Source organism: Symphodus melops (assembly GCF_947650265.1).
Source record: "Symphodus melops genome assembly, chromosome: 16".
Classification (NCBI taxonomy): Eukaryota; Metazoa; Chordata; class Actinopteri; order Labriformes; family Labridae; genus Symphodus; species Symphodus melops.
The window spans coordinates 18584885-18610070 of NC_136706.1; the positions used below are offsets into that span (position 1 = coordinate 18584885).

General features: G+C 39.6%; 2 protein-coding genes across 5 annotated transcripts in view; one reads left to right on the forward strand and one right to left on the reverse strand.

The window, feature by feature from the left end:
- The window catches only part of adra1ab (adrenoceptor alpha 1Ab), a 276886-nt gene that overhangs the window by 199476 nt on the left and 52224 nt on the right, over window positions 1-25186 (forward strand). The gene's annotated exons all lie outside the window — the stretch shown is intronic.
- igsf9a (immunoglobulin superfamily, member 9a) overlaps window positions 1-25186 on the reverse strand; it is a 58088-nt gene that overhangs the window by 25142 nt on the left and 7760 nt on the right. For all 4 annotated transcript variants that reach the window (XM_079363708.1, XM_079363707.1, XM_079363706.1 and 1 more), the window contains exons 2-7: window positions 22812-22906; window positions 22473-22673; window positions 11867-12013; window positions 7725-7873; window positions 6886-6997; window positions 3492-3633 (exon numbers count right to left, since the gene is read on the reverse strand). In XM_079363708.1, the coding sequence (XP_079219834.1) occupies window positions 3492-3633; window positions 6886-6997; window positions 7725-7873; window positions 11867-12013; window positions 22473-22673; window positions 22812-22872 (812 nt within the window). In that variant the 5' untranslated portion in view covers window positions 22873-22906. The remainder of the gene's footprint in view (window positions 1-3491; window positions 3634-6885; window positions 6998-7724; window positions 7874-11866; window positions 12014-22472; window positions 22674-22811; window positions 22907-25186) is intronic.

The following is a 25186-nucleotide window of genomic DNA, read 5'->3' on the forward strand; positions in this document are numbered from 1 at the left end:
ATGTCTAGATTCAGAGGCTGCATCCTTTGGAATGCACATCTGATGACCAATTGTTTCACAGCGGTGTGTTCAAGGCTATCACATTTTGAAAGGCCCTGAATCTTCTAATTAACTATGTATGCTAGAGGACAAGGTCAGTGTTTTTGTTTAAATTGTTACACCGTTGCTGCCACCTATTAACCTTCCCAATTCAGATTTTTACAAGTGAAGCTGTGCCCCTTTACGTGGTTCATGTGTAGTGGAAACATGGTGGCTGTGGATTTGCTTCTGTCACATCTATGAGGATGCCATTTGAAGTTACCATCCCTTATGCCCGGTTCACACGGCAGGATAATTAGGCCGATTTTGGCCCCGATTCTCCCCTTCCGATAATCTTAAAGACACCCCAATCATCATAGAATAATCTGATAAGATAATCCTGCTGTGTGTGGTGTGTTAAGACTGCTCTCGTCTGCTCAGAAGGATGTCGGGACCACTCTGATCTCATATCAGGGATATTCAACATGTGTGTGGTGTCCCCCGTGGGAAAAACGAGCACAAGCCTGTAAACTGTAACGCGCAGCCAATCAGAAAGCAAGGAAACACCAGGTTAATCCAAAGCAAACTACGTTTGCCCCTTCTATGACCAAGAAGATGTAGAAGAATAAAGCCCCAATTATGACACTGAAAAGCTTTCTTACTAAAGATCTTGTTGTTGTTTTTTTATTACATGGATCTTGGATACATGTGGCCTTTGAATACCTGTTTCACATGACTTTTTCTGTTTTATTTAAAAGTCTAAAATCTCAGTCAGTTCAGCCTGTCTGCTGGTCTCTTGACTATCAGCACCTGTGCTCAATACACATCTGCCCCTGATTATGTCGTTAGTCAAACCACTTCATGAACTGTTTTGTTTCCCCATTGCCAGATCCATTTTTATTCTTCTGTCTACCTTCTAGTCTTGTTTTTATATGATTTTTAACATACAGCTCTCAGCCTGTTTTCTAAATGTTGAAATGTGCCTGTCCTCTTACTGCATGTGTTTGAAGAAGATTATTTAAACTGTCCACACATGCCACATTATCGCCATGTCAACATGAAAACACACTGTAAATATTTTGATTATAAGCCTCTTCATCCCTGTTCCTTTAATTTGTTTAATGAATACTGTGGCATCCAATGCAGGAAGCAGATGTATAATAAAGATAAAGCCTGAGTGACGTCAGCCATCTCTTACAGCCGGGGGATCCGGAGGCTCATCAGCAGCCGCTGTCATGCTTGAAATCCTGTTTCAGCCTAACTCTCATTTAACCTAACACTGTGCTGGAGCTGGAGCTGGAGCCTCTTGACATCCATTATAATGCCTACATGTCGATCATGTCCGTTACGCCCGTAACACCCCCCTACTGTAACTATGGAAAACACATATCATTCAACCCACGTACGGTGTGTGCCCATTGACAACAATAAGCAATCAGACCAATATAGTTTTTTTGTACCTGGCTGTAAACATGTTTATATATGCTATAAAAACAGTTTATTTTGGCTGAGGTGTGTATGTGACGTCTGGTGTTTCGAGGGCCAGCCTCAAGCAGACACCCTGCAAGCTGCAGGATTTTGCACTTCTCCATTGGCTTCATTTTTTCAAGAGGTTGCCACTTTAGAATAACAAGATAAAAGGCGGGACATAACATGAGAATTAATTTAATTGAATCGTTAGCTTCGACAAAGCCGAGAAATTAGTGAAAACATTAGTTAACACCTTTGAGTGCAGGTTGACTCATCAGATGATTGAAACATTTTACAGGAAGAGAAATCCAGTTACTTAGAAGTTTAACAGAGGAACACGGGATTCAAACCTGGAAAACGTATCTTTCATTTCATGAGGATATCTACCAGCTACTATTATTGTGCAAGTTAAAGTAAGTAGGCAAGCACACAGCTGAAAAGAAGTCAGGCATCCATACAGCATGCAGCATTCATGTGAAGACTTTCTGCTCCAGTGGCTTTTCCAAACCAAAGGGGTGGAGATATGAGTGTGCTGTACATTACAGAGAAACACAGACATGTAAAGTACATTTCTTACTTTTTCACTGTAAAATGTACAAGTCAATGTCCAAGCTGTGAAAGAAACTTTCTCTAAAATATCCTCTTATTCTCTGTCAGCCTCAGATTAAATCTCAACACACAGGGACAAGAGTACATGTCAGACAGGCTTTTAAGAAATGTCACTGTTGAATTTGTCTTGTTACCCCAGGACTGACTTTCATGTCCTGCAGCTGCTTTGGCCAGAAAGTTTCTGTTGATAAGAGGCTGTGGCCAGCTTTTTTGAATCATTTATAGGAGGGCTGTTTAGTTGCAGGACAATCTATTGCAGGTCAAATAAATTGAGTTGTCGAGTTGTGTTCATCACAATACAAATAGTGAGAGCATCACATATAAGAGAAATGTTAAACAAAGTGTGAAGTGTCTGTACACTCAAGAAGATCTGCCTAAAACAGGATGACTAAAAATATGTGTGAAGATAAATTCAACAGTAGGCTCATTATTGTCAGTATAATATTAACAGTTCAGACACAGACCCAGGCTCCCTTTATACATGACTTAGTTCCTGATTACAAAGATAATACTGCATGATAACAATAGTGATGCCATTTTAATTTCTTAACACGTAATAATTTGCTGCTTTGGCCAGAATTTAAGCACGGATTTTAATGCAGAATATAAACAAATGTTTATAGGCTTGTCAGAGTGGATTTTAAAGCCACATGTATGCTGGAAAAGTTGTTCATAAATCTTATGTTCTTGACCCAATGATGGCTGTTGAGGTATCGCTACTGCACTGAGGCCTATGTTTATAAAATATAGAATGTAAAAGAGACATCCCTCATCCGTTACAGGCGGGGGTCTCTGGATGCTCATTGGCTGCAGCCGCCATGCTGGAAATCCTGTCTCAAAGGTTGTTGCTTTACCTTTCTGGGCACAGTGTTGATATCAACACAGGGAAAAGAAAAGTCTAAAACCCTGAACAAGATTGTGCATTACATCTCTTGCATCTCCATTCACCTGCATGAAATAAACAACGAACAGACACGAGTGTACTGTAAGTCAGACAGGCTTTTAAGAGATCTTGTGGCTGGATTTGTCTTGTGCCCTGGGACCTGACCATGTACAACAGCTCTTTGGGCCAGAACTAAGACCCTGTGGGAATCAGGCTTTTTGTTTCTGTGGATAAAGAAGCAGAAGTCTGCAACTGTGTTCCCAGTTTATTTTTAATTTATGATTTATGTCATCACTTATGTCAAGTTTTAAGAGGAAGTGATTTTCTATGTCAAAGAAAGATTTATTTTTTACTTTTTCTCTGAATGTTGTGTTGTATTTTTCTCTGTGTCACTCTTTGAATGATCAATATTACTTTAATTCCAACACATGAATGCTGCTCAAACCCACTGCATTCAGCATCCGAGATTTCAAAATGACTGCTTGGTGACAAAGGTAATATTTGCACTTACTCTATGTGGTGGACATTTTCCCCGTCTTTCTGCCATACGTAAGTCATATTGGGGGGATCAGCCATCGCCTGGCAATGGAGGAGTGCATTCTGGGACATATTGACAGCAGTGCTTTTGGGAGGGACAAGGATGACAGGTGGACCTGTTGGAAGGAAGGTTACAAAAGACATCACTTACTTTCGCAACAGGGCTGTAATTACAGACAGTATATTTGCGTGATTACAGAAAAAAGTTGAAAATATCCATCAGAACTCCATCATGTCTGAGGTCAGAGTATAAAGGTTCTCAAGAACAGATGTAGTTCTCAAAACAGAAAATACTGAAGAATACTGCACATCATTTTAGCTGCAAATGGCTGTCATACACTCAGAAGGCTGTTAGTCAAAAGTACAAAATGATCACAGAGTGCGTCACTGCTTTCAAAAGATTATATCCCACATACCTTTTTCTTTTCAACATTACAAACATTCATCTCCGGTTCTTGTAGAGCTAAATGAGTTGATATGAAAATCTGTTAACCCCTCAGTGTGTTCAGAATTGAACGATAAAGCTGAGTTAGTATCTGAGTCTGTGCTCTGCAATCTTTTGTCTGTACACTCAAATCAAAATGACAGAATATTGAAGTCAGATGAAACACTCTTATAGGCATCCTTAGGCAAAACATCACCACACTAATTTGGGGTGTTACTTGTGCTGTTTTATCATTAGACTGTGTAGCAATGAAGGCAGAGAAAACAGCTTATAGTTCTTCCAGGACACCAAGTTGGTCAAGATGTGCCGATGGTGCTAAAGAGCAGCAACTGCACGTGCTTGTCAAACAGTTATTAAAATAATAAATTAGTCATACGTGTATGTATACATGTAAAGTTAAATTGATGTTGAAAAATGTCAAATAGTCATTTAGACTACTAGCCCTTGAACAAATTTGAGTGACCCTGGAAAACAAGTCCCTGTAATTAAGTGAATACAGCAAAATATGTGTGTAATATATTTCCGTAAAGCAAACAGACACTACAATTATTTCATTCTCAATAGGACACTGCAACCCTGAACAAGTTATGTATCCAAATGGAATAAACATAAGTTATACAAACACCACTTTAAACAATCTGCTCACAGGCTTCACAGTTTCAGTGCTCACGGTGCCTTTCTCTATCACAGTGAGAATCTAACAAGCTGTTAGCCTTACGAACAGCAGGAGGAAGTGTGAAGTTTCTGTGAAAGAAGGGCTCAGATTATTAATGGAAGTGTTCTTAAATGGTCATGCTGACCATGAATCTATCTGTAAAGGAAAAACATGCAATATTTCATAAAGCAGAAATCACATTCATCATTTGTGTGATTTGAAATGTCTCTCTGAGTCGTGACTGTCTACAGTGAGGGAGTATCTATCTATCTATCTATCTATCTATCTATCTATCTATCTATCTATCTATCTATCTATCTATCTATCTATCTATCTATCTATCTATCTATCTATCTATCTATCTATCTATCTATCTATCTATCTATCTATCTATCTATCTATCTATCTATCTATCTATCTATCTATCTATCTATCTATCTATCTATCTATCTATCTATCTATCTATCTATCTATGAAAATCTATAAAGATACAGAATGAGAGGAATTTACACTCAACACTTTTGAACTGATGTACAATGAAAAAAAAGAACAGTCAAACATTAAACAGAGCAAGTGTCAAATATGTAAACTACAAACCTTTATAATGACGATGTACATCCTACTGAACACCTTGTTGTCATACAAACACTCAGAATAGTGAAATACATCTAGGTTTCAGACATGATGCAGCTTTCCCTAAAACCATGTGAAACGTATTTCTAAACATTTGAAAGGCGTGTTGTCTGATGCCCTAAAGATTGACAATAAACATGGTTTTGTTTAAAGCACAATAACAAGAAGTTTCATCTCCTGTGAGATCGAATGGATGTAGAGTTCTCCCTGAACATGCAAAACGTGTCTTGAGATCGTGTTATGGCTGCATTTGAGTGCCTGAGTGTAATAACACTCAAGAAGAATTGAACGCACTACTGAGTAAAACATCACAAATCCAGAAATGGCACTTCTTTGATTTATTTAATCATGCTAGCCTATCAAACCATGTTGAACATAGCAGGGTACTTTCCTTGGAAACCAATCCCACGCAGCTCCAGCGTGCTGCTACAATGTCACATTTATCTCTTTGCTGTACCGTGCCGCCCTCCAACATGTGTGCTTTTCACAAAGAGCTAATAATGTAGGCTTCATGTGACACATGCCTCATGTATAAATAAGCACATGATCTCTACGGCAGTCATTCGTGATCAGTTTATAACCTTTAATGCTTTATGGGTATACGCATGGGTGACAGTTTAGAGGTTATTTAAGTCTTTTGCCTCTGACTCCATCCAGATCAGCCATTAGTCTACCCTAATCCATCCATGTGGCAACGCTTCAGGGAAACCCAGCCAAAGCTCGGATAATGTGACTTCCACAAAGACAGTATTTGGCTGATGAGGATGTTTATTCAAAATGTGACCACTGCAAATGCAAGGTTTCAAAATTAAGTGAAACCTCAAGGAGACATTACACCATGTTCCCTGTGTTTTTCCCCATGCACCACGTTCAAGACGAGTCCCAGTTCTCTGGAGAAACTCAGCAGTAGGAGATAAAGTAGGAGAACAGGGGAAGAAAAATCTAAAATCAATTCCATAATGTATTATGCAGAGATTTACATATAAAGAATACTTTGGTTATTCTACAGGACTTCTAAACCAGAAACTGTAACCTGAAAACATGTGAGTCTGTTTAGGAGGAAGTAGTATCTTGAAAAATTTAACAAATTAAATCAGACCACATACCTCCAGAGAAATTGTCGCGACAAATTTACATTTTTTACTGAGAAAGGAACATTTTCATAAAAAATATGGAAATATGTGTATATTTGGAGACCAGAGCAGCTTTTAAATTTCAGATAACTGTCATGTTTCTGATATGCAGCCTTTAAATTGAGCTAAACACAAGGTTTTATCGCTATAAAGCAATGCCCCAAACCATGGATGAAATCCTGTCACATATAATGATATCAACATTACCTTCACAGGGACAAAATAGGAGTTAAATTCAGTTTGAGTTTTCTGTTGCCACTCTGTCATATGATGCAAGAGAGGGAAACAGATATATTAACTGTGGTGGCTCCCAGCCAGTCAGGCTAACACACATCACAGAGAGTGAAGAAACTGGCAGGCTGACAGACAGGCAGGCAGACAGACAGACAGACAGACAGACAGACAGACAGACAGACAGACAGACCCACAGACAGGCACAAAGGCAAACAGACAGACAGAGAGACCAAAAAATAGGCACACAGACTGTAAAGTAACAACTAACCTTTGATATTCACTCTCGTCACGCGGGTCACGTTTCCCTCCGAGTTGGAGGCGTGGCAGGTGTACTGTCCTCCTGACTGCACGCTCAGTGCACGCAGAGATAAGGCTCCCTCCTGGTAATGTGATGTGACAGATATACATAGAGATTGATGGTTGCAAGGTACATATACCTACATTCAACAGTGTAGATCTTATTAATTTGTAGGTGGATGGAAAGATGGATGAATGCATGTAAAAATGGTAAATGGACTCCGTATATGTCATCCTTCACTCGCTCCTGACCACTCGAAGCGTTTTCACTCTCCATGTCAAGAGTATGCGCTTTGAAGTACCTATCAGTTCTAACTTGTCCCAGTCATACACACACAATGGCTTCTGTATGCCATCACTAGCAATTTATTGTTCAGTGTCTCCCTCAAGGACATTTCAACATATTTGAATTTAAACCCCAATTAACCAACCGTGGACTAAGCCACAGCCTAACTCTGTAAATTGACTTTGGAACTGTTGTTATGGGAAGATTTTTATTTTATTTATTTTTACTTAGCCTCCATTTGATTACTGAGTATTAGTTTACCTTTCACTTTTAAAGTAACTGGATCATGGTTTTGTGAGATAGGACTGAGTGGTGGTGTTAAGATTCTTTAAGTTGACCTCTGGTAAATGTTGTTTGTATTAGTTCTTTTGGCCTAATATTTAAAAGACAGGCGAAGTTGTCTAAACAATGTGTAGAAATCAACACAATGATAAGAAGTTTGATGATACTGCTCTCCAGCTCCTTTCATGGGACTCTGATACAGTATATTGATAGATACGGATAAAGACCCACAAACCACATACCTGATAATTGATTCTTTGAATCACACTGCCATCTTTTAGCCAGGTGATATTTGGAGTGGGATTTCCTTTAGCTGCACAGGCAAGAGAGAGGATATTTCCAACCAGAGCCTCCACCACAGGAGGCGAGGCTTCAGTGAAAGTGGGTGGAGCTATGGTACAAAATGAGGGGAACATTTAAATTGACATACTCATTATATGAGGAAACAAGCAATTGTTAAGATCACACAAAGCTTCACTGAAATACACGTTTAACAGATGGGTTGTTTCTTAGACACACTCAAAGCATCAATCACAGTGTGTTCTCAGCAGAGGCAATACAGAAAAAAACTACAAAGACAAAAGCTGGACTAGCAGACAATAAATCTTTTGTCTCTCTCATCTCGTTTTTTATCTATCATACACAGCATGACAGCAGCTCGGCCTTGTTTGTTAAACAGCAGCAGCCTGTGTGCAGTTTACTGACATCCAGTTACATTATTATTTCAGGCACCAAAGTGAAACTGCTGGTGTTGCTTCTCTTTAGATGTTCATACAGAAACGTTTTCCTGCCACATTAGGGCTCAGATCTCGTCAGAGGACTTACCGACAGTTTTTCTTTTATCACCTGCGCACACACCCAATATAAACAAGACCACCTGACACTTCAACATTTCATCACATTTTCTGAGGGCTCATAACTTTATTATCACTTTGTTTTGATAGCTTTGGTATTTGTTTTACAGAATTAAGAATGCTTTTCTTCCTATCAGAGTCACGGGGTGAGATTTCTAAGTATCCCTTAAATCAAGCTCAAAGCCTCTGAAAATATGCTCTATAAATATCTCCTGCCTAAATATAGATGTTACATGCAGAAAGTATGGGACACTTCTTACACCAGTGGTCTTTGAATGTTCCTTTGTTACATTTTAAGCCTGCAAAGGCCAGTGACAATCTCAAAAGTTGAGTCAGAATGAAAACAAAAGCATTTAAAGCCTCCAGCTGGAGGGCATGTCAGTGAAGTTACATCTAAGGCCTTTAGCACACAGACATAATCTATTATAATTCCCATCTCTAACCTGACGCTCTCACAGACCAATTCTGTGGTGAAACTGTCTCCGCTCGCTTTGATCTGAGATTCTTTATGTTTGTGTTCAGTCATAGCAAAGGTTTATTCCACATAGTGATCCACTTCAAAGCACCAGAAAATAATGATGCATATTTCATATTTAGATGTATTATTTAAAGGTATCAATAATAATGATGGTAGCTAAAGTAAGAGAGGATTCTTACCAAAAATCTGCGTCAAGAAAGTCAAAAGTTATTTAAATTACCTGACAACGTGTTTAAAGTCTTTAAAAAAGAAGTTTGAGAAAAAGATTTCTTCTCCAACTGTTTTTTTTTGTTGGTTTTTTTGCCAAAGTTCAAAGGAGCTTTAAACTTAAAGCCTCCTGTCAAAAATGAACAAATAATAAGCACGGTGTTAAAGAATCAATAAATACATGATGTGTATATGAGTTTGTACGATTGGCTCTTTGGACAGTCAGTGACTCAGCTAATAGTCCTTGTTTAGCTTGCCAATTGAGTCCTTTTGGATTTGGAGCTATTCTGATACATATATATATATATATATATATATATATATATATATATATATATATACACACAGCTTAGGCTTTGAACATTTAACCAAACATTTAAATCCAGGGTGACTGAGGTGCATTTGACTTTCTGTTTTGGAAGATTGTTCTCCTTGGATGTCTCTGTGTGGTGATCATATCTGAAGACTTGCAACTAAATAAAATGCAGATCTGATGTGAGAAGCAAATTTCAAGTCCCCATGGTCGAAACCGCTCAATAAAACTATTAAACTGAAAAATAGAATATGCACATATATTTGCAATATTGAGCCAAGTTACGGACAGATGCAGACATGATATTGCTTTGGAGAAGGTGAAAAACTGATCAACAGAACAAACCTCACACTGAGAAAGCGTTACTTTTTTTTTTTTTACATTTTGCTGAAATCAGTACCCTCTTTGCCAGTAAGGACAACATGATAAGGAACTGGGTTTACAATGTACATCACTATAATTCACACTTTTTAAGGTCATCTCATGTCACCAAAGTGCAAATCTGCTTAAGGTAAAAAAAAAATACAAACAGTGTAAGAATGTTAAGAACACAGAGATGAAAGAACATCGTATATGCATTCTTTAAATTTGTAATTTTTTGGTCTGAAGGCTCAGCAAAAGTTGAAATGACTGGTTAACTCTGTTCCAAAGGATAAGTGGGAGCTTCCTGTTGAAATATGAACATCAGTCATCCCAAATGTTAAATGTTGTAAGGGAACAGATGTCTTCAATCATTTTGTGGGCTGCAGCTCTGTGGCTGACAGTGAGTCTCCGAGCAACAGCTGCCCTCACATGTCAGTCAAAACTACCTTGGGAAACACCCACTCAGAGGCACGAGGCTTAGACATCCTTCCGTAAATACACTATGTGTCAAAGAGGTATCCTCCTTATTGTCCTAATTGATGAGTGAATTTCCTTAGGTAATGTCATGTTTTTACATTTGTTTCATAAACACCAATTTTCTTACCTTAGGAATGGAAGCAAGTCAAAGCACAAAGACATGCGCAACGGTTCTCAATGGAATCAGATATAAACTGAGGAATCTTTACTCATGTAAATCAAAAGATCTCATCACAGGATATGTAAACTAGATTATTAATGGCGTTGGGGATCTCAAATCCCACGGTTAGATCACAGATTTTTAACATGGATTGGATCTGTTTTTTGGAAAAAGCATTTATAACATAACTTTTCCACTTCTCAACTAGACATTTTGGGAAATTGTTAAATTTAACCTCATTCTTACAAAAAAATAGAGGATTTCCGGCTCTGGGATTAATAAAGTATATAAAAAAATTAGTTTAAAAAAAAAAACACTTAAAAATGTGTCATATCCTGTATTTTTTTCCACTGTAGCCTAACACATTGTTTCACTTCTAACAATATTAGTAGGAGCAATCAGGAACCTAAACCTACCCAAACCTACACCTGAACTCTTTGTTGGGAAGATTTAGCTTTTCTTTTTTTTTTTTTAATCTACAGCTGACTGAAGAATGGCATCAGTTTAAACCAGTATTTATAACTCCACATGCTGGGACATCAGCTTTAAAAACACTCCTAATGTGAAAAACATGTTTGCTTTAATCTACAGAATTTAAAAAATATATATATATTTTTAGAAACTTATATATTTTTTTTTTTTATGAGCTGGGTTGTTAAACACAGAACAAAGACACACACACACACACACGTTTGAAGCGGTGCACATGCAATAAAGAACTGTATCCTCAGTTTTTTGAGTGGACACAGCGCTCTGTAAGTTTGGCTAAGTTTAGAACAGCAGACTCCAGGTGTCTGTACTTAGTCTGTTGCTAACACGAAGTTGCTGATTGTTGTCGCACTGAACAACTAGCAGATACCTGCATGATGCAGACAAGGTGAGAGTGAACAGAGAACAGATGAAACAGTGGTTGAAATATTAAACCTTTATTACCTGTTTCTGTCCACATAAAGACTGTAATGTGTTCCTGTTTGTATAGCCTTTCTACATTGCACCATACATAGCCTTTTTACTGAGATTCTGCACAGTGACACAGCTCTATTTGTTATAGGCTAAGGCTACACCAGGTTCATATATTTGACATCGATCCGCGGGGTTGCGTGCGGGCTGAACCATGGGCTTCAGCAGGGTCAAGGATCAAGTGTGATCCATTTTACCATTATAGATGTGTTGGGACCTGACTGGTTTATCCTGTTTGTGACAGATACATTTCAGTCTGAAGCTAAAAGTGGATCACTTAGCTCTAAACCCATGATGTATGTGATGCATCAATGTAATGATTTGTTTGTTTTACACAGTGTTAAAGTTTTCTATTTTGTTTCAACCTCTTCTTTGATTGGCACACCCAGATGGAGCGTTCCCCTATCACCAGACTGAAGGATGTTTATTGTTCAAACACGTTTTAATCCTCTTCTGTGTTTACATTTGGAGCCCAGATTTTGCCTTATGAAGCTAAACATAATCTACTTTCAGATTTAAGCTTTACAGGCAGGAAGCCAAATCACACACACTCACTATTCCGTAAATCTCACCGGTTACAGAAAGCATAGTCCAGGTGCCGTTCTGCAGCTCATCTGTGGTTTCATCCAGTAAGAGGATTCGACACTCATACAGGCCCTGGTCATCCAGTTGCAGGCCCTCCAGCCTCAGGGTGGTTATTCGTAGCAGAGACACGCGCCCTGCAGAAACAGATTGATGTCAGACAGGTGAAGCTGCAGGGGTGAGGGGCATAGGATGGCCAGCTTTAAATGATGCTGATTTTATTTGACATCTCCTCGGTCTGACCTGTGTGAAGCTGCTGGAGAGTGAAGCTTTGTTGTCTGGAAAACAACATTGTCCTCAGCCTCACACAAACACATGCACAAAGACACACAAACAACCGCTGACACGCAAACTTTGTAATCTGATCTCCTGGTTGCCAGGTGACGGCTCCCTCGAGCCGGGGCACAGCTTGCCACATCATCCCCTTTATCTTTTCCAGGCTGCAGCCTACATCTTTTTGTGTCCATCTACTATTCACAGTTTGTCAGACATAGAATTGTCCAGCGACCTAACAGCCTGCAACAGAGTAGCTAAAGAGAAACTGTCAATGACAGCATTATATAAGATGCACTGCCATCTCTCTGCACCATTTCAGGCTTAAATACGTCTAAAAAGAGCTCATCCTGCAGCGAGGAAGCATCAGTGCTACTATGATGTCTGTGAGGGGAAGGTAATTATTAACAGAAGCTCTAATTTCTCATTACTATGTCAGGGTGGGACAGCAAAAAGATCCAGGAAGTTGGAGTAAGGTATGTTGGCAGCGATAACACGCCTTATTTACTTTTCCAAGCTGCCAAAGGTGACTAAATCCACTGGGGGGGAAAGAGGGGAAGGGAGGGGTAATGCAGAGCAGAGCACACAGAGGAATACACTCTGGAGATTAGAGCATTTCAAAATCCTAAACTTTGACCCCTGGCAGTTTTTTCCCTCTCATGTTTATTGGCTTGGTGTGATATGGGTCACTGTAGCACCTCAGAGGAAAGGCTGTGCTGAGGCAGGGAGGTTTGTGCGATCGTGACTGGGAGTTGTCAGATATAATGGGAAGGGAAAGGTGGAGGTGAAGCGAGAGCGTGACCTAATAGCACCACTCCTTCCATCTGAAAAATGCATGACTGCAAAGGATTTGAACGTGAGGTAAATGAACTGCTCTGAGCTGTTCACTTAAATAAAGCAAAAACATTTTCCTTTTTTTCTTTCGCTCCAAACCCATTTTTAATATAACATAGTTAAGTTTTTTGGGGGGGGGGTTTGCTGTGTAAACCAAAAATGTAATGATTGTTTCATGTCTAAAAGTCAATAAATGTGATATATTTATCAGTGAACTGTTTTTTGGAGAATCTATATGCCTGATTTCCCCCAAATTACCCCCCAGCGTTTCAGAAAGGATTCTGATTTTCAAAGTCTAACTGTATGTTAGCATGTAGCTACCTTGATTTACCTACATCTTCATCCCTCACCCTAACTCTAACCCTGTTCAAACCTGACACCCCAGTGGATACTAATTTGAAGCTTAGGGCCAATGACTAATTGTTTTCAGTTAGTTGTGGTAATGTGTTGTAAGTGCATAGCTCTAGTCGAATGCTTTCCAAATTTGGTGTAAAAAACATGCTTCTGCTGCCCCGAGGACAGACCTCAATCCGACCCAATGTCTTTCGGGCGAACTGGAACACCGACTGTTAGTCAGACCTTTTTAGCAGACATCAGTGTCAGGTCCTCCTAATGCTCTGTTGTGAGTAAACTGCTTCAGCCAGGTTTACAAATCTGGAGGAAACACTGAAAACAGCAGAGTGAGGTTGTTAAAGCAGCATAAAAAAAGAGTTTTGACTCGCTCACTGAAAAGCAAATCTACCGTAGGGTACAAATAAAGTTACCTTACCTTACTGCCCATCAGGGTCCAAAAACCTTAGACCACATTGTCAGCAGAGATGGCTGGTATAAGTGTGGCCGCAGGATTAGCCCTCCCTTTCTTAAACAACAAAGGTGAAAAAAATATTCCTTAAATAATCCTTACCCTTTTAGAGTAGCAACCAAACCTAATTGTAATAAAAAACATAATTGGGCTTATTTATTGCAGCCTAATCACTGAAGTTTCTTCACAGAATAAATGGGTGAAAGGTGTCATAACATGCCCCCATTATTTTGGTTTGACTTTTACCAATGACAGAAGTGTAGCGTTACAGACTGTAGAAATGCTCAGAAACTAACGTAGCATCTCTTGCTTCCTAAATTATAGGAGGTAACCTGAAAGAGTCCTACGGCAGGGACTGATAACTATACTGACAACATATCAATACCCCAGCCTCACCAACACCTCCTCCTCCTCCTCCTCCTCCTCCTCCTCAGGCTCCCTGCCCTGGTCTTCTGTTGTCAGCTCACTGAATCTGCTAAATTAAATCAACCAGAGCGCAGCTCTTTGACTTCTCCAGGCCAAACAATGACCCCTATCAGTTAGATTCACGCACTCGCACACAGACACACCCACAGTGATACACTCTCGCGCGCGCGCGCGCGCGCACACACACACACACGCACACACACACACACACACACACACACACACACACACACACACACACACACACACAAAGCATTTATTTGCCCAACTGTTTCCAACTGAAGCCCCCCCACCACCATCCCGAAAAAGCTCTCAGGTGACACAGAAACCCAAAACCCTACCAGTGCTGTAATGAAATGGAACACTTTACAAATGAAAAGGTTTTGTCTGAATTGAAAAGACCCTGCAGACCCTTCAGTTCTTCAGTAGAATAGATTATGAAATGTTGTAGTAATGATGATCTTTATTTTAAATTACAGATTTATTAAAAAAAGAAAAAAAGGAATTGAGGTTCAGCGAAATACTAATGAGATACTTTTGTGGGAATTCATGTAAAAACGGATTAAGATTGAAGTGACATCCTTTGAAAAATAATTGAAAACACAATTAATCAGGCAGCTTTTTCCTAATCTAAGCAAAAATGAAAGAAAGGCTTGATCCATATTTTTATGTCCCTTAGAAAGCTTTTATTTTTGGTTCAGTTGACTTTGTGTTTTTATTTATCTTTTCTGTTTTATGTAAAGCACTGAGTATAAAAAAGATCAAGCTAATAAACTATGCACAAAAGGTACAGTTCAAAATCATACTTCTCAGACAAAATAAAGGTTTAAGCTGAGGGGAGCACAGCTCCAAAAACCACAAAAAACATCCGTTTTTAGGAATATCAAGACATGTGACATTCGCAATGACAACATAAGGTGGTTTCACATCATAGAGTACGCTTGACCACGAAGTCCGGCTCATTTGCTCAGTGTCCTAACATCATCTACTCTGTCAGTTTGAAAAAAAATGATAGCCAAAGAATCACTGCGGAGTAACGAAGAAGTGACATCAATTCTAAATGAAACTAAACAGCAGGTCTCAAAGAAGGAGAACTTTAAAGGCCACAGTGTGTGTGTTTTCAGTTGTACTCAGAGTGAAGGATGTCCCAGAGACCTTACTTTTTTTTTCTTCCAAAAAAGGCTGCGTAACATTTTGGAAAGGACGTTTTTTTTAAGATAAAAAAGTCTGTTGGGGAATTTGCAGGCAAAGCGTCTTGTTTGGTCGATAGAACTCTGCATGAAATATTCAATACTGCTTCATGCAACACGGACATTTGTGTCCCTGAGAATGTGATATTTACGGGCATGGAGCCCAATTGTTCATTAAAGATGTCGTCAGCTCCTGGCAGGCCGCACAGAGACATCCAGGTTAGGGTGAGGGAAAGAAGTAGATAAGGTTTCACATGAGGTTGCTTCTTGTTGCTCTATTAAGCCGGAGTGTGTGATGGTTTGAAATTTGAATTGAGAGCTACCCGCTGTTGTAACGATGATGAGCAATCCCAGTGCAAACTGGAAAGGAAGCGTATTAGCCATGTGAGCTGTGTTTAATGTGCGTCTCCTACACAGTCTGCTCAGACTCATTGTGATGACATTAACATGGGAAGAGATTGTGAACAGTGTATTTATACAGCTGTTTTCTTATACAGTCAGCAGCTGTATGGGTGCAGAGGGACTTTCTGTCCTCTTCACAGATCATTCACTAATCCTTTGATCTTAACTGCTCTATTACAACAAATACATTTAAACCCTTTTAGCTCTTAACACTCTCCAGGGAGCAATCTGATGAAAATCATCTAATGTATCTCACTCTGTGAAGCTCCACACTAGGTCAAAGACAAAGAGTGCTGATGGAGGAGGTGACCTGCAATCAAAAAAGGTCAGTTTTTATCCTTTAAAGTTGGCAAGGAGGAAACAGTGGTGGAACAAAAAAGAGAAACAGTAGCTCAGCAGAATGAATCACTTGTGTTGCTGTCAGAATCTCTACAGCAAAGCAACAGCTGGACTCTGGCTCTTGAAGCCAAACTACTGAGACACCCGAGAACATCCATGGCCTAAGGAGGTGAAATCCACACCTGTCCTTCCATCTCTAAAGCGTTAGTTTCCCATGTTGCACCTGTTACCCCCACACCAGCCACTACCTGTGAGAAAGCCTGAGTGCAGCATCGGATTGGACAAAGCATCTCTTTTCAAACCTTTTGAGTCGTTATAGAACAGCAGCTTTCTGTTTGTCATTGGAGAGGCATGTGATTAACATACCTGTCCTTTAGAAAGAAGGGGCCTTTCTGAGCATGGTGCTTTATTGTTGAGTTGAGTGTACAATAAGTGTAATTCACAGGCCAAAGGGTAGGCAAACTTCAGGCTTTTACTGCCTGTATATTGCTCTACATTCTCCTGCAACTAACATCCAGTGTAATGAAGTGTGACATCAGTTTGAACTGAAGGATCGTCTTCAGAGTCAGCGACAAAAGGGCTACTGTTTTTTATGAGCCCGAGCTGGAATTAAATTCTGCCCCGCTTCCACTTGCAATAATTCATCAGCCAAGGTTCAGGCTGACTTTATTGCTATGTAAATGTCTGTATCGTATTTCCTGCTTGTGTTGGATAAGGGAGCGGCATTCAACTCAAATGAGAATGGCCTTGGCTGAGTTAAAAGCAAGGTTCTGATCCTTTGGCAAACAAAACAGCTCAATGCAACAATTACTGCTCTTTAATGTGTCAAGACAACCAATGAATCTGTGAGACCAATGATTGTTACAGGTTGTATTTAAATAGACACTTAAGAGGAAAAGCTGGCAACCTTCTACACTTCTCAGACTGTCAAAAAAAAGAGCCTGATTTATCGACTCAGTGTTTGAGGATATTTAAAACATGTCACTGAGTCACACAGTTACACCGGCTGACATGTTTCCATGAACACAGGCAATGTGGTTTATCTCTTAGTCAGTCCTCTATGGATCAGTCTGATGTTGTAAATAGACTGGGAAGAGAGTTAGCTTTGGTTCCTAACTCTAAAAGTCAATGGGGATTTTGAATGGGTTTGTGGTTAGACGCGTGAAATAGGGTCTGTGGTTAACAGAAGCTTAAGAAATGGTGACGTTTTGTTAGACGAGATAAACTATGTGAGCTAAGACCCCCACTTGTGAATTTTAAAGTTTTTACATGTACTTAAAACTGCGGATGCTAAGAAGTGGCTAATTGAGACTACAGTGGTTGTCGGGAAGATTAAACGTCATCACGCCAGGAACTCTCTCACTAATCCTCCTTACAGCCTCAAGCCATGTTTTTCAGTGCTCTTGTAAATATTAGTCCAATAAACAACTTATGAAGCTACGGTTTAGCTAGCTTGTCAAAACCACTGATCGATGAAGCATAACGGTCCTGACGTCATAATAAACCGACCGCGGTGTAGTTCGCTTGTAGCATAATGTTAGCTTTTTACTTCACTCAACTGCATTAACTCTCAAAACTTCAGATAAATGGTGTTGATCTGTAAAGCTTATCCAGCTGAACAAAACAGCAACACATCGGAAATGTGTGTTTGAGACATTGCTCATTTTCTGCTATGATCCAAAATCCAATGCAAAAATCCCATAGGCAAATTTTTGTACGAACCACCAGTGCCATTTCTTTCAGTTTGGCTTGCAAAAATACGTCCTCACTACACCATCAGTGTGCTACCTATAATAGGTAGCACACTGAATGTGTGTTCATCTGCAGCTGAAAATAGTCCGAATTACATTTATTTATTTTTTTTATTCATCTCTTCAGTAGAGGTTTGAGTTAGGTGTACAGTCTAAATTTATATTATTTTTATGGTTTGATTTCTGCATGGGATTAGTTTTTGCATGGGATTAGTTGAAAATGAAAAAAAAAAATCATTAATTAATTAACCTCTATAAAACATAAAGCATGCATTCAAAAACTTTAAGCTCCTGTGTGGACCTCTCAGTTTGTGTCGAATTGATTGCCCACTGAGACGAAGCAGTCCCTCTTTTCTCTCTGCTGATTTTCTTCTCTACAAACATATGTAAGTTGTGTTTTTGGATGAAAATTGTCATCTTTGTCTTAACAGAATGCAGTTTCAGCAGCACTTTGTTTGACACTTACCCTGGCAGCAGTTTCATGCATTAATTATATCAATACAGAAATAATGCATGTTGTCGCTGATGGTCTTGTGTGCTTTGAGTGAGTCATACAGAGGCAACCAAATTCATTTTAGTCTGTTTTAGAAGCAGCTCAAATCTCATTAACAGATGGCCAGATGATGCATTTTGGGAATAAAAAAACTTTAAAACAGGCTTCATATGAAATGATCTGAAATGTCAAAACAGCTTCTAATGGGTTGCTACGGCAACTGTCAATATTCTTTCATGAAGCCTTTAACCCTCCCCCGGCTTGTAACACGTTACTTTTAAGATAGTTTGCATTGTATGAAGATTACGTTCACAGTATATCGGGTACTTTCGTGAACATTACAAAAAACAATGTCAGGTTCTGATACAAAAATACATATTTGTTTGTGTCTTTTATTAACACTTGTGTGTTGTGTTGCCTGGAGTGTGGATAAGGTAATTAGATGAAGTGTTTTGTTTTTAAATGCTCGACACTTACAGATAAAAATTCATCTTATGCTAGCAAAACCTTTTTACTTCTTCATCTAAATAAACAAAAATGAGTGTACAATGACTCTGCATTAAAACATACATATTCACAGTGGTGAGCTTTAGCTAGAGATGAGCTGCTTTTTTTAATTGATATGGTAAACAACATTATTTTTAGCTATTCATGCCTTGAATTCATTCTCCAAATTACATCTTTTAAGGTCTCCCTTTCAAACGCTCTCTCTCTCCACACTGCCTGTGAGCATAACAACATTGTGTTCCGGCTCCTCATTGAAGCTGTATGAAGTTGACCCTGAGTGAAATATTTCAACATCAAATACTATCATATATTCGAGGTAGTTTGTGCATGGTTTTATGCACCTTTCTCAAGAAAATATAGGCCTGACAGATTTGGTGTCTTTGGAAACGTTTGAGATGACGCCCAGAATGTAAAATTAAGTTGGTGGGTTTGAACAATATTTAGCTGCACAGCATGACTTTGTACTAACTGATGCAACAGCGGGTAAGAAGGGTTTAAGGAGTTGAATCACTAATTATTTGGTTGTTTCAGAAAATGTTGATATCTACTATCTATCAGTATTTATTTAGCTAAAGCTCAATGACAATCATGGGTGACCGGTGTTCGAACGTGAATGTTAAACAGTAAGTATATCTTTTTCTCTTTAAAGAGGTATCATAAAGCAAACTCAGACTTTGTCTTTCTTAAAGTGCACTTCTGTAAAAACACTGCACGGCCCTCTAGCTGGAATCCAAATAGCCTTTGGAAAGTTGACCAAGAAAAAATTCATTGAAAAGGAAAACTTCTGTGACAAAGGAAAGACCTGAGCCACCCAGACATGCTTTCCTTTTGTCCACACCAGTCCCATTGTTTGTGACTTTAAAGGATAACAGGAGCTGCACACAGGTTTTCTTGGTCCATTGAGGATATTTTTCCCCACAGACTCTCTTTGTACTCGGTGCTGCAGGCAGAAAGTGCACAATAGATGGTGATGCAATGTGAGAGTTTCAGTTCCAGCAAAAGTAACTCTCACTGAGGCTGATTTGAAAGGCCATTGAGGTGTGGCACTGAAAACTCTCCTAGACCCGGATATTGGTTCCATTTTTTCAGTTGAAGAAACTGGGACTGTCGTCTGAGAAAACAATCCTCATTCTTACTAGTTTATTTGATCTAACCTGGGCCTTGAATCTCAAATTTCTTTTTGAATGATAATTTACTGGGTGCCAGTAGCCGAATGGTTAGTGCACTGTGGGTCAGTGGAGAGTCGGGTGTATCTAAACTGGAAAGTGTGGGGGTTCGATCCCCAGGTCCTGCAGCCTCATGTCCAATCAATCAATCAATCAATCAATCTTTATTTGTATAGCGTCAATTCATAACAGGCGTTATCTCGAGACACTTTACAAAAGCAGGTAAAGGACCTTACTGTTTGTCTGTTAACATTAACGAAAGAGCAGGTAACAAGACCATGCTCATCGTTATGTTTACATTATGTTTACAAAAAGCAGGTAAAGGACAATGAGTCCTTGGGCGAGGCATTTAACCCCAATTTTCTCCCGCTGCTTTATTAGTGGCATGTTGATGTGTATGAATGGATTAGTTAAAACATGGACTGTAAGGGGCGCTGGTGGCGCAGCGGCAGCGCCCCTTACAGTCCATGTAGCAAGGCTATGCTCCTCGCGCGGGCGGCCCTGGTTCGCGTCTGGCCTGTGGCTCCTTTCCCGCATGTCTCTCCCCGCTCTCTCCCTGATTTCCGACTCTATCCACCTTTCTCTCTCTATAATAAAGGCGAAAAGGCCAAAAATAAATCTTTAAAAAAAAACAAAAAAAAACATGGACTGTAAATATTAAAGAATGAAGCCTGAGTGACGTCTGTGTATGGCAGGGGTTCATCGGCGGCAGCAGCCGCCATGCTGGAAATGCTGTCTCAGCCTAACTTTTAGTCAACCCTATCGACAGGCTGAGAGCTGGAGCTGAGGCCGGGTTTAAGCCTTTTGACAAAATATTTATACTGTAAAAACAGCTTTTTTGCCATTCATGTGTATGTAACTTCCGGTGTTCCAGCCACAACCAGACACTCTGCTGATTTCATTTTTACCAGGCCCAAGGTTGCCGCTTGGTCAATACTGATAGTCACCTAACATAACAGCCTCTGCCATTAGTATGTGAATGGGTGTGAATGGTTAGGTGTGACCTGCGGTGTTAAAGCGCTTTGACTAGTCAGAAGACTAGAGAGAGCGTCAGTCCATTTTCCATTTATGATGGCCTCAAATCCAACCTGTTGCTCCTTTTCTTCAAGTCATTCCCAACTCTGTCTCCCCAATCTGACTACATCCATTGTCCTACGATTGAAATAAAATGATCACCTGAAGACCTCTTGTCGAAATGTTGGGATGAATTTATGTGGCATTAGAGCCAGTGTGAGGGCCTTTTTCCTCAGTCTACCCTGCACCTACGTGGTGAGCGTATAGCTACTTCGTTTTTCTATCTTTAAATAAAGGAAGAAAAATGACAAAGACAGACAAAATAATAGTGTGAATTCACTTTTATAAGAAAAAAAGGTGTCTTGGCCACAGGCGTAAGACTTATAGGTAAACTCCTGCATGCTTACAGATAAACAAACGTTTGGGTACTCGACTAGTTTGTATGCAAGTAAGACTGTGCAGGAGTTCAACTTCAGGTTTTTGATGGACACATTCCTCTCCTACACAACTGTCTTATGAAATGAATGTGTGAAGGTGTTTTGTACACTCATTTAGAATTAATTTTAAATCACCAAAAACAAGGTATCGAAGCACACTTTTCAAAGTAATTACAAATGATCGTTTGCATAGAATTAAATATGTGTTGACAGTAATGTAATTACTGTGGTATGTCAAAAGCTCCGGCTTGAGACAGACACTGAGCTCCCTATCATGTGTGCTCACTCTAAAATACGTGGAAACACAAACACTCACACCCGCTCTCACACAACAATGAGCTTGACTCATTAAAATCCTCAAACACAAATACAAGTGCCACCGTCCATCAAGCCCACAGATAATAAGAGGCTGAGAGCGTCCATTATGCACACAGTACAGAACGTAGCCAAGGATTCCAGCAGCAGGAAGAAGTAAATGTATGTCTTTGCTGCCTTTATTTGGAGTTATGCTCAAAGACCATTAGATTCTATCCGATGCAGTTGTCATGTCTGGAGATTTGAATAATTAATGAAGTCTGTTGCTTCTCGTGCAGAAATGAACACAGAGTCTCTCTTTATTGAAGGACTCTAAGCATTTCTGATGCTGCGGAAACATATCTAACGAGTAAGGCTATGAGCTTTAGATTGTTAAACAGGGCTCCAAAATGTTAAACCATCATGAGACATAACCTATGATAACATGGTGGTAAACAAGAAAGATTGTAACATCAGCATAAAAGTATGCTAAAGTACAAAAGTTTGAGCATGAGCCATTATAATATTGCCATATAAAACCAAGCAAAGGTTAGCAATGAAACTTTAAAGAGCAACCTGAAGTACTTTACATGATGAGCACGGATAGTATAAAAAGTATCCTATAGTTGAACATAAGGGACTATGTGATCGTTTCCAAAGACACTCACCTTCATATTGTGGATGGACGCGAGGCACATAGGATCCAAATTTGATCAGGATGGGGATGTCGAGTCCCTGTCGAACCCACTCCACCACATGCAGGGAGGCTGAGGACACAGCAGCTGGGCCTGATGGAGGAAAGCTGCACTCCAACTCCACCACACCTCCAGCCTTCCCTCGCACCTCTGGCCTTCCACCTTCAGCAGTCACTGTTGGGTTTGTTAAAGGAAAATGACAGTTAAGTTAAGACCAGCAAGTATCAGAAACATAAATTATGAAAATGTCCACAAATCATTGAAGTGGGAAGAAGTGAGACTCTTTATCATTGAAATGCTGCAAATACTTACAAAATAGGCAAGAAATGGCCACCACAGTCAAAGTCTGCATATATGATCTGGCTGACTCCATATCTGTCAGTCACAAAACCTGCAGCATGTTCAATCTGTTGGCAAAGGAGATACAATTGTCACAATCACATTACTTCCTTGGCTGCATGCAATAGACAGCCATCTGTGACAGATTTCCAAACTTAAAAGGCTACAGCCGAGCTGTCGCTTCTGTCATCATTTTACAGATGGAGGAGAGGAGCGTTCAGATTTTTATACAGCTTTCCAATAACTGGAATTCATCCCATATCATTACACAAATGGGCAGACTTGCCCCAGCTGCCAGAAAACTCTTGGGCCCTATATCCTTTTCTGCAAGTAAATGTCATAAATGTCACATAAATCTTTTGCGTGTCACGTGTAGATGGACAGCTAAGTTTTTATTTAGGGGACATGAATGGACACGTTTGGCTGGAGCAGCCAGGAGGCTCAGCATTCAAGGAGAGAGATAAGCTGAGCTGATGGGAGCATAAGGCATCACGCAGAGTGCAACTAAATGTCAAGATGCAGCGACCGGTTCGGTTCAGGCAAATAACAAAATTTATAAAAAGGGTTAACTCGAGGAAGGAAAATCAACAAGATAAGTTTGATTGAACCAACTCAAAAGCATGTGTTATTTTACAATCATCAGCTCCAACAGCTTTTGTGTGGTGAACTCTGTGAATTAGTAAACAGCACAGATGGTCATGCAAGGTGTTTCCTTGTGCATATTTGTCCTGGTATCATGTAGGTCATGTACGTTGCTCCACTGGTTTAGAGCCACATTTGACAGGAAAGAGGCTTACAGCTTCGACTCACTTTGTTTAGTCCGTATCTGTAACAGCACCTCATTAAGATGAATTATTGCAGTACAGCCATATAAAGAGATAACGCTCATTTTTGGTGGCAGTGGCCTTAACAAATACTCCGTGCACAGGCTAACAGGTCTGTCCACTCGCGATGGAGAACATCAAAACCGGGGCCAATGTTTACAGTTTGTTGTTCTTTCTCTAAAAAGTCATGTCTAGGTTCAAATTCAACATAGTAATGTAAAAAATACAACTCGATCAATCATTAACACACACGCACACAAACACAATATGTATAACTATGTGTGCTTAAATACTTAACTATATGACTTTGTATGATTTTAAAATATTACATTATGTTGATCATGATAGAGTTGATTTCATAGAGTACACAGGAAGACATTTACCCACATACATTCTCCGTTAAATGTGAAGGACTAGATGAGCAAAGAGAAATGGAAAGAACTGAGAAGTTGTAAATTATTTCATTTCTCCCTACAACCACTGCCGTAAATAGCGTTTTTATCTTAACAGACTAAAAAATCAACTACAGGATCCTTCACATTGCCGATAGTGTCACCATGTATCCTTGTGTTGATGGACTCTTGTTTTGTTGCTCAGTACAAAGCAACAACTGAAATAAAGGAGCTGCTCACTCTTCTTTTTTTTTTCTTTTTTTTTGGCAGAGGTGCAAAAGTTGCAATGAAAGCTCATAAAACAAGAAACAACAAAGAAAAAAAAGCTTGCTTCCTTCTGGGGAAAAAACTCTGATATTGAAGTTGCAGTGTGATTGACAGCATGTGGCTTCTATTATATCTAGCTGCTGCAAAAGAGTGTAGTGTGCTTTAATTTCTGAGGTTCTACCTGTCACATAAGACTTTATTTAACAGTGCAGTCTGTCATCAGCGACATTTCAGCCAGTTTTGTGACGCTGTAAAAAGTAATATTTGATTTTTATGTAAATACATTTATGTCTTTAAATCCATCTGTACACATGAAAAAGGTCCCTGATAGTTTCCAAGACAGACAGTTACACGTTAGTCCTGTCAGTTTGATAATGTCCTTGTCCCCCTTCAGTGATGTCACTACTTCCTGAGTGTGAATACTCTTGTCCCAGCAGCAGCATATGTGCATATCTGCTCTCTCTCTCTCTCTCTCTCTCTCTCTCTCAACACAAGGCTTTTATTGGCTTTTTCATTTCATGGCAGGGCAAAGTCTGAACTGGTGAAATACAATTACGCAGCCTGTCAACAGCTGCAACCACTGTTTCAACACACTGCCATGCTTCAGAAAACAGCACGGCAAACACAAATGTGCCTCAAAATCAAAGTAAAAGGCACAAAATGAAACCCTCAATCTGCAGCACGTCTGCTGATCTTTGCCTGCCTCATCCTTTGCCCTTCACCCTGCTGGCTTTATGCAAAGCAGCACCACAGAGGCTTTATCCTAACTCTTTTTTCTTTCTTTGAATAATCACTGAGAGTGCTGAGACTGACTGCCGGTGATGTTTGAGCATTATGATTCTGGTGCTTCTGGTCTTTGCAAAGT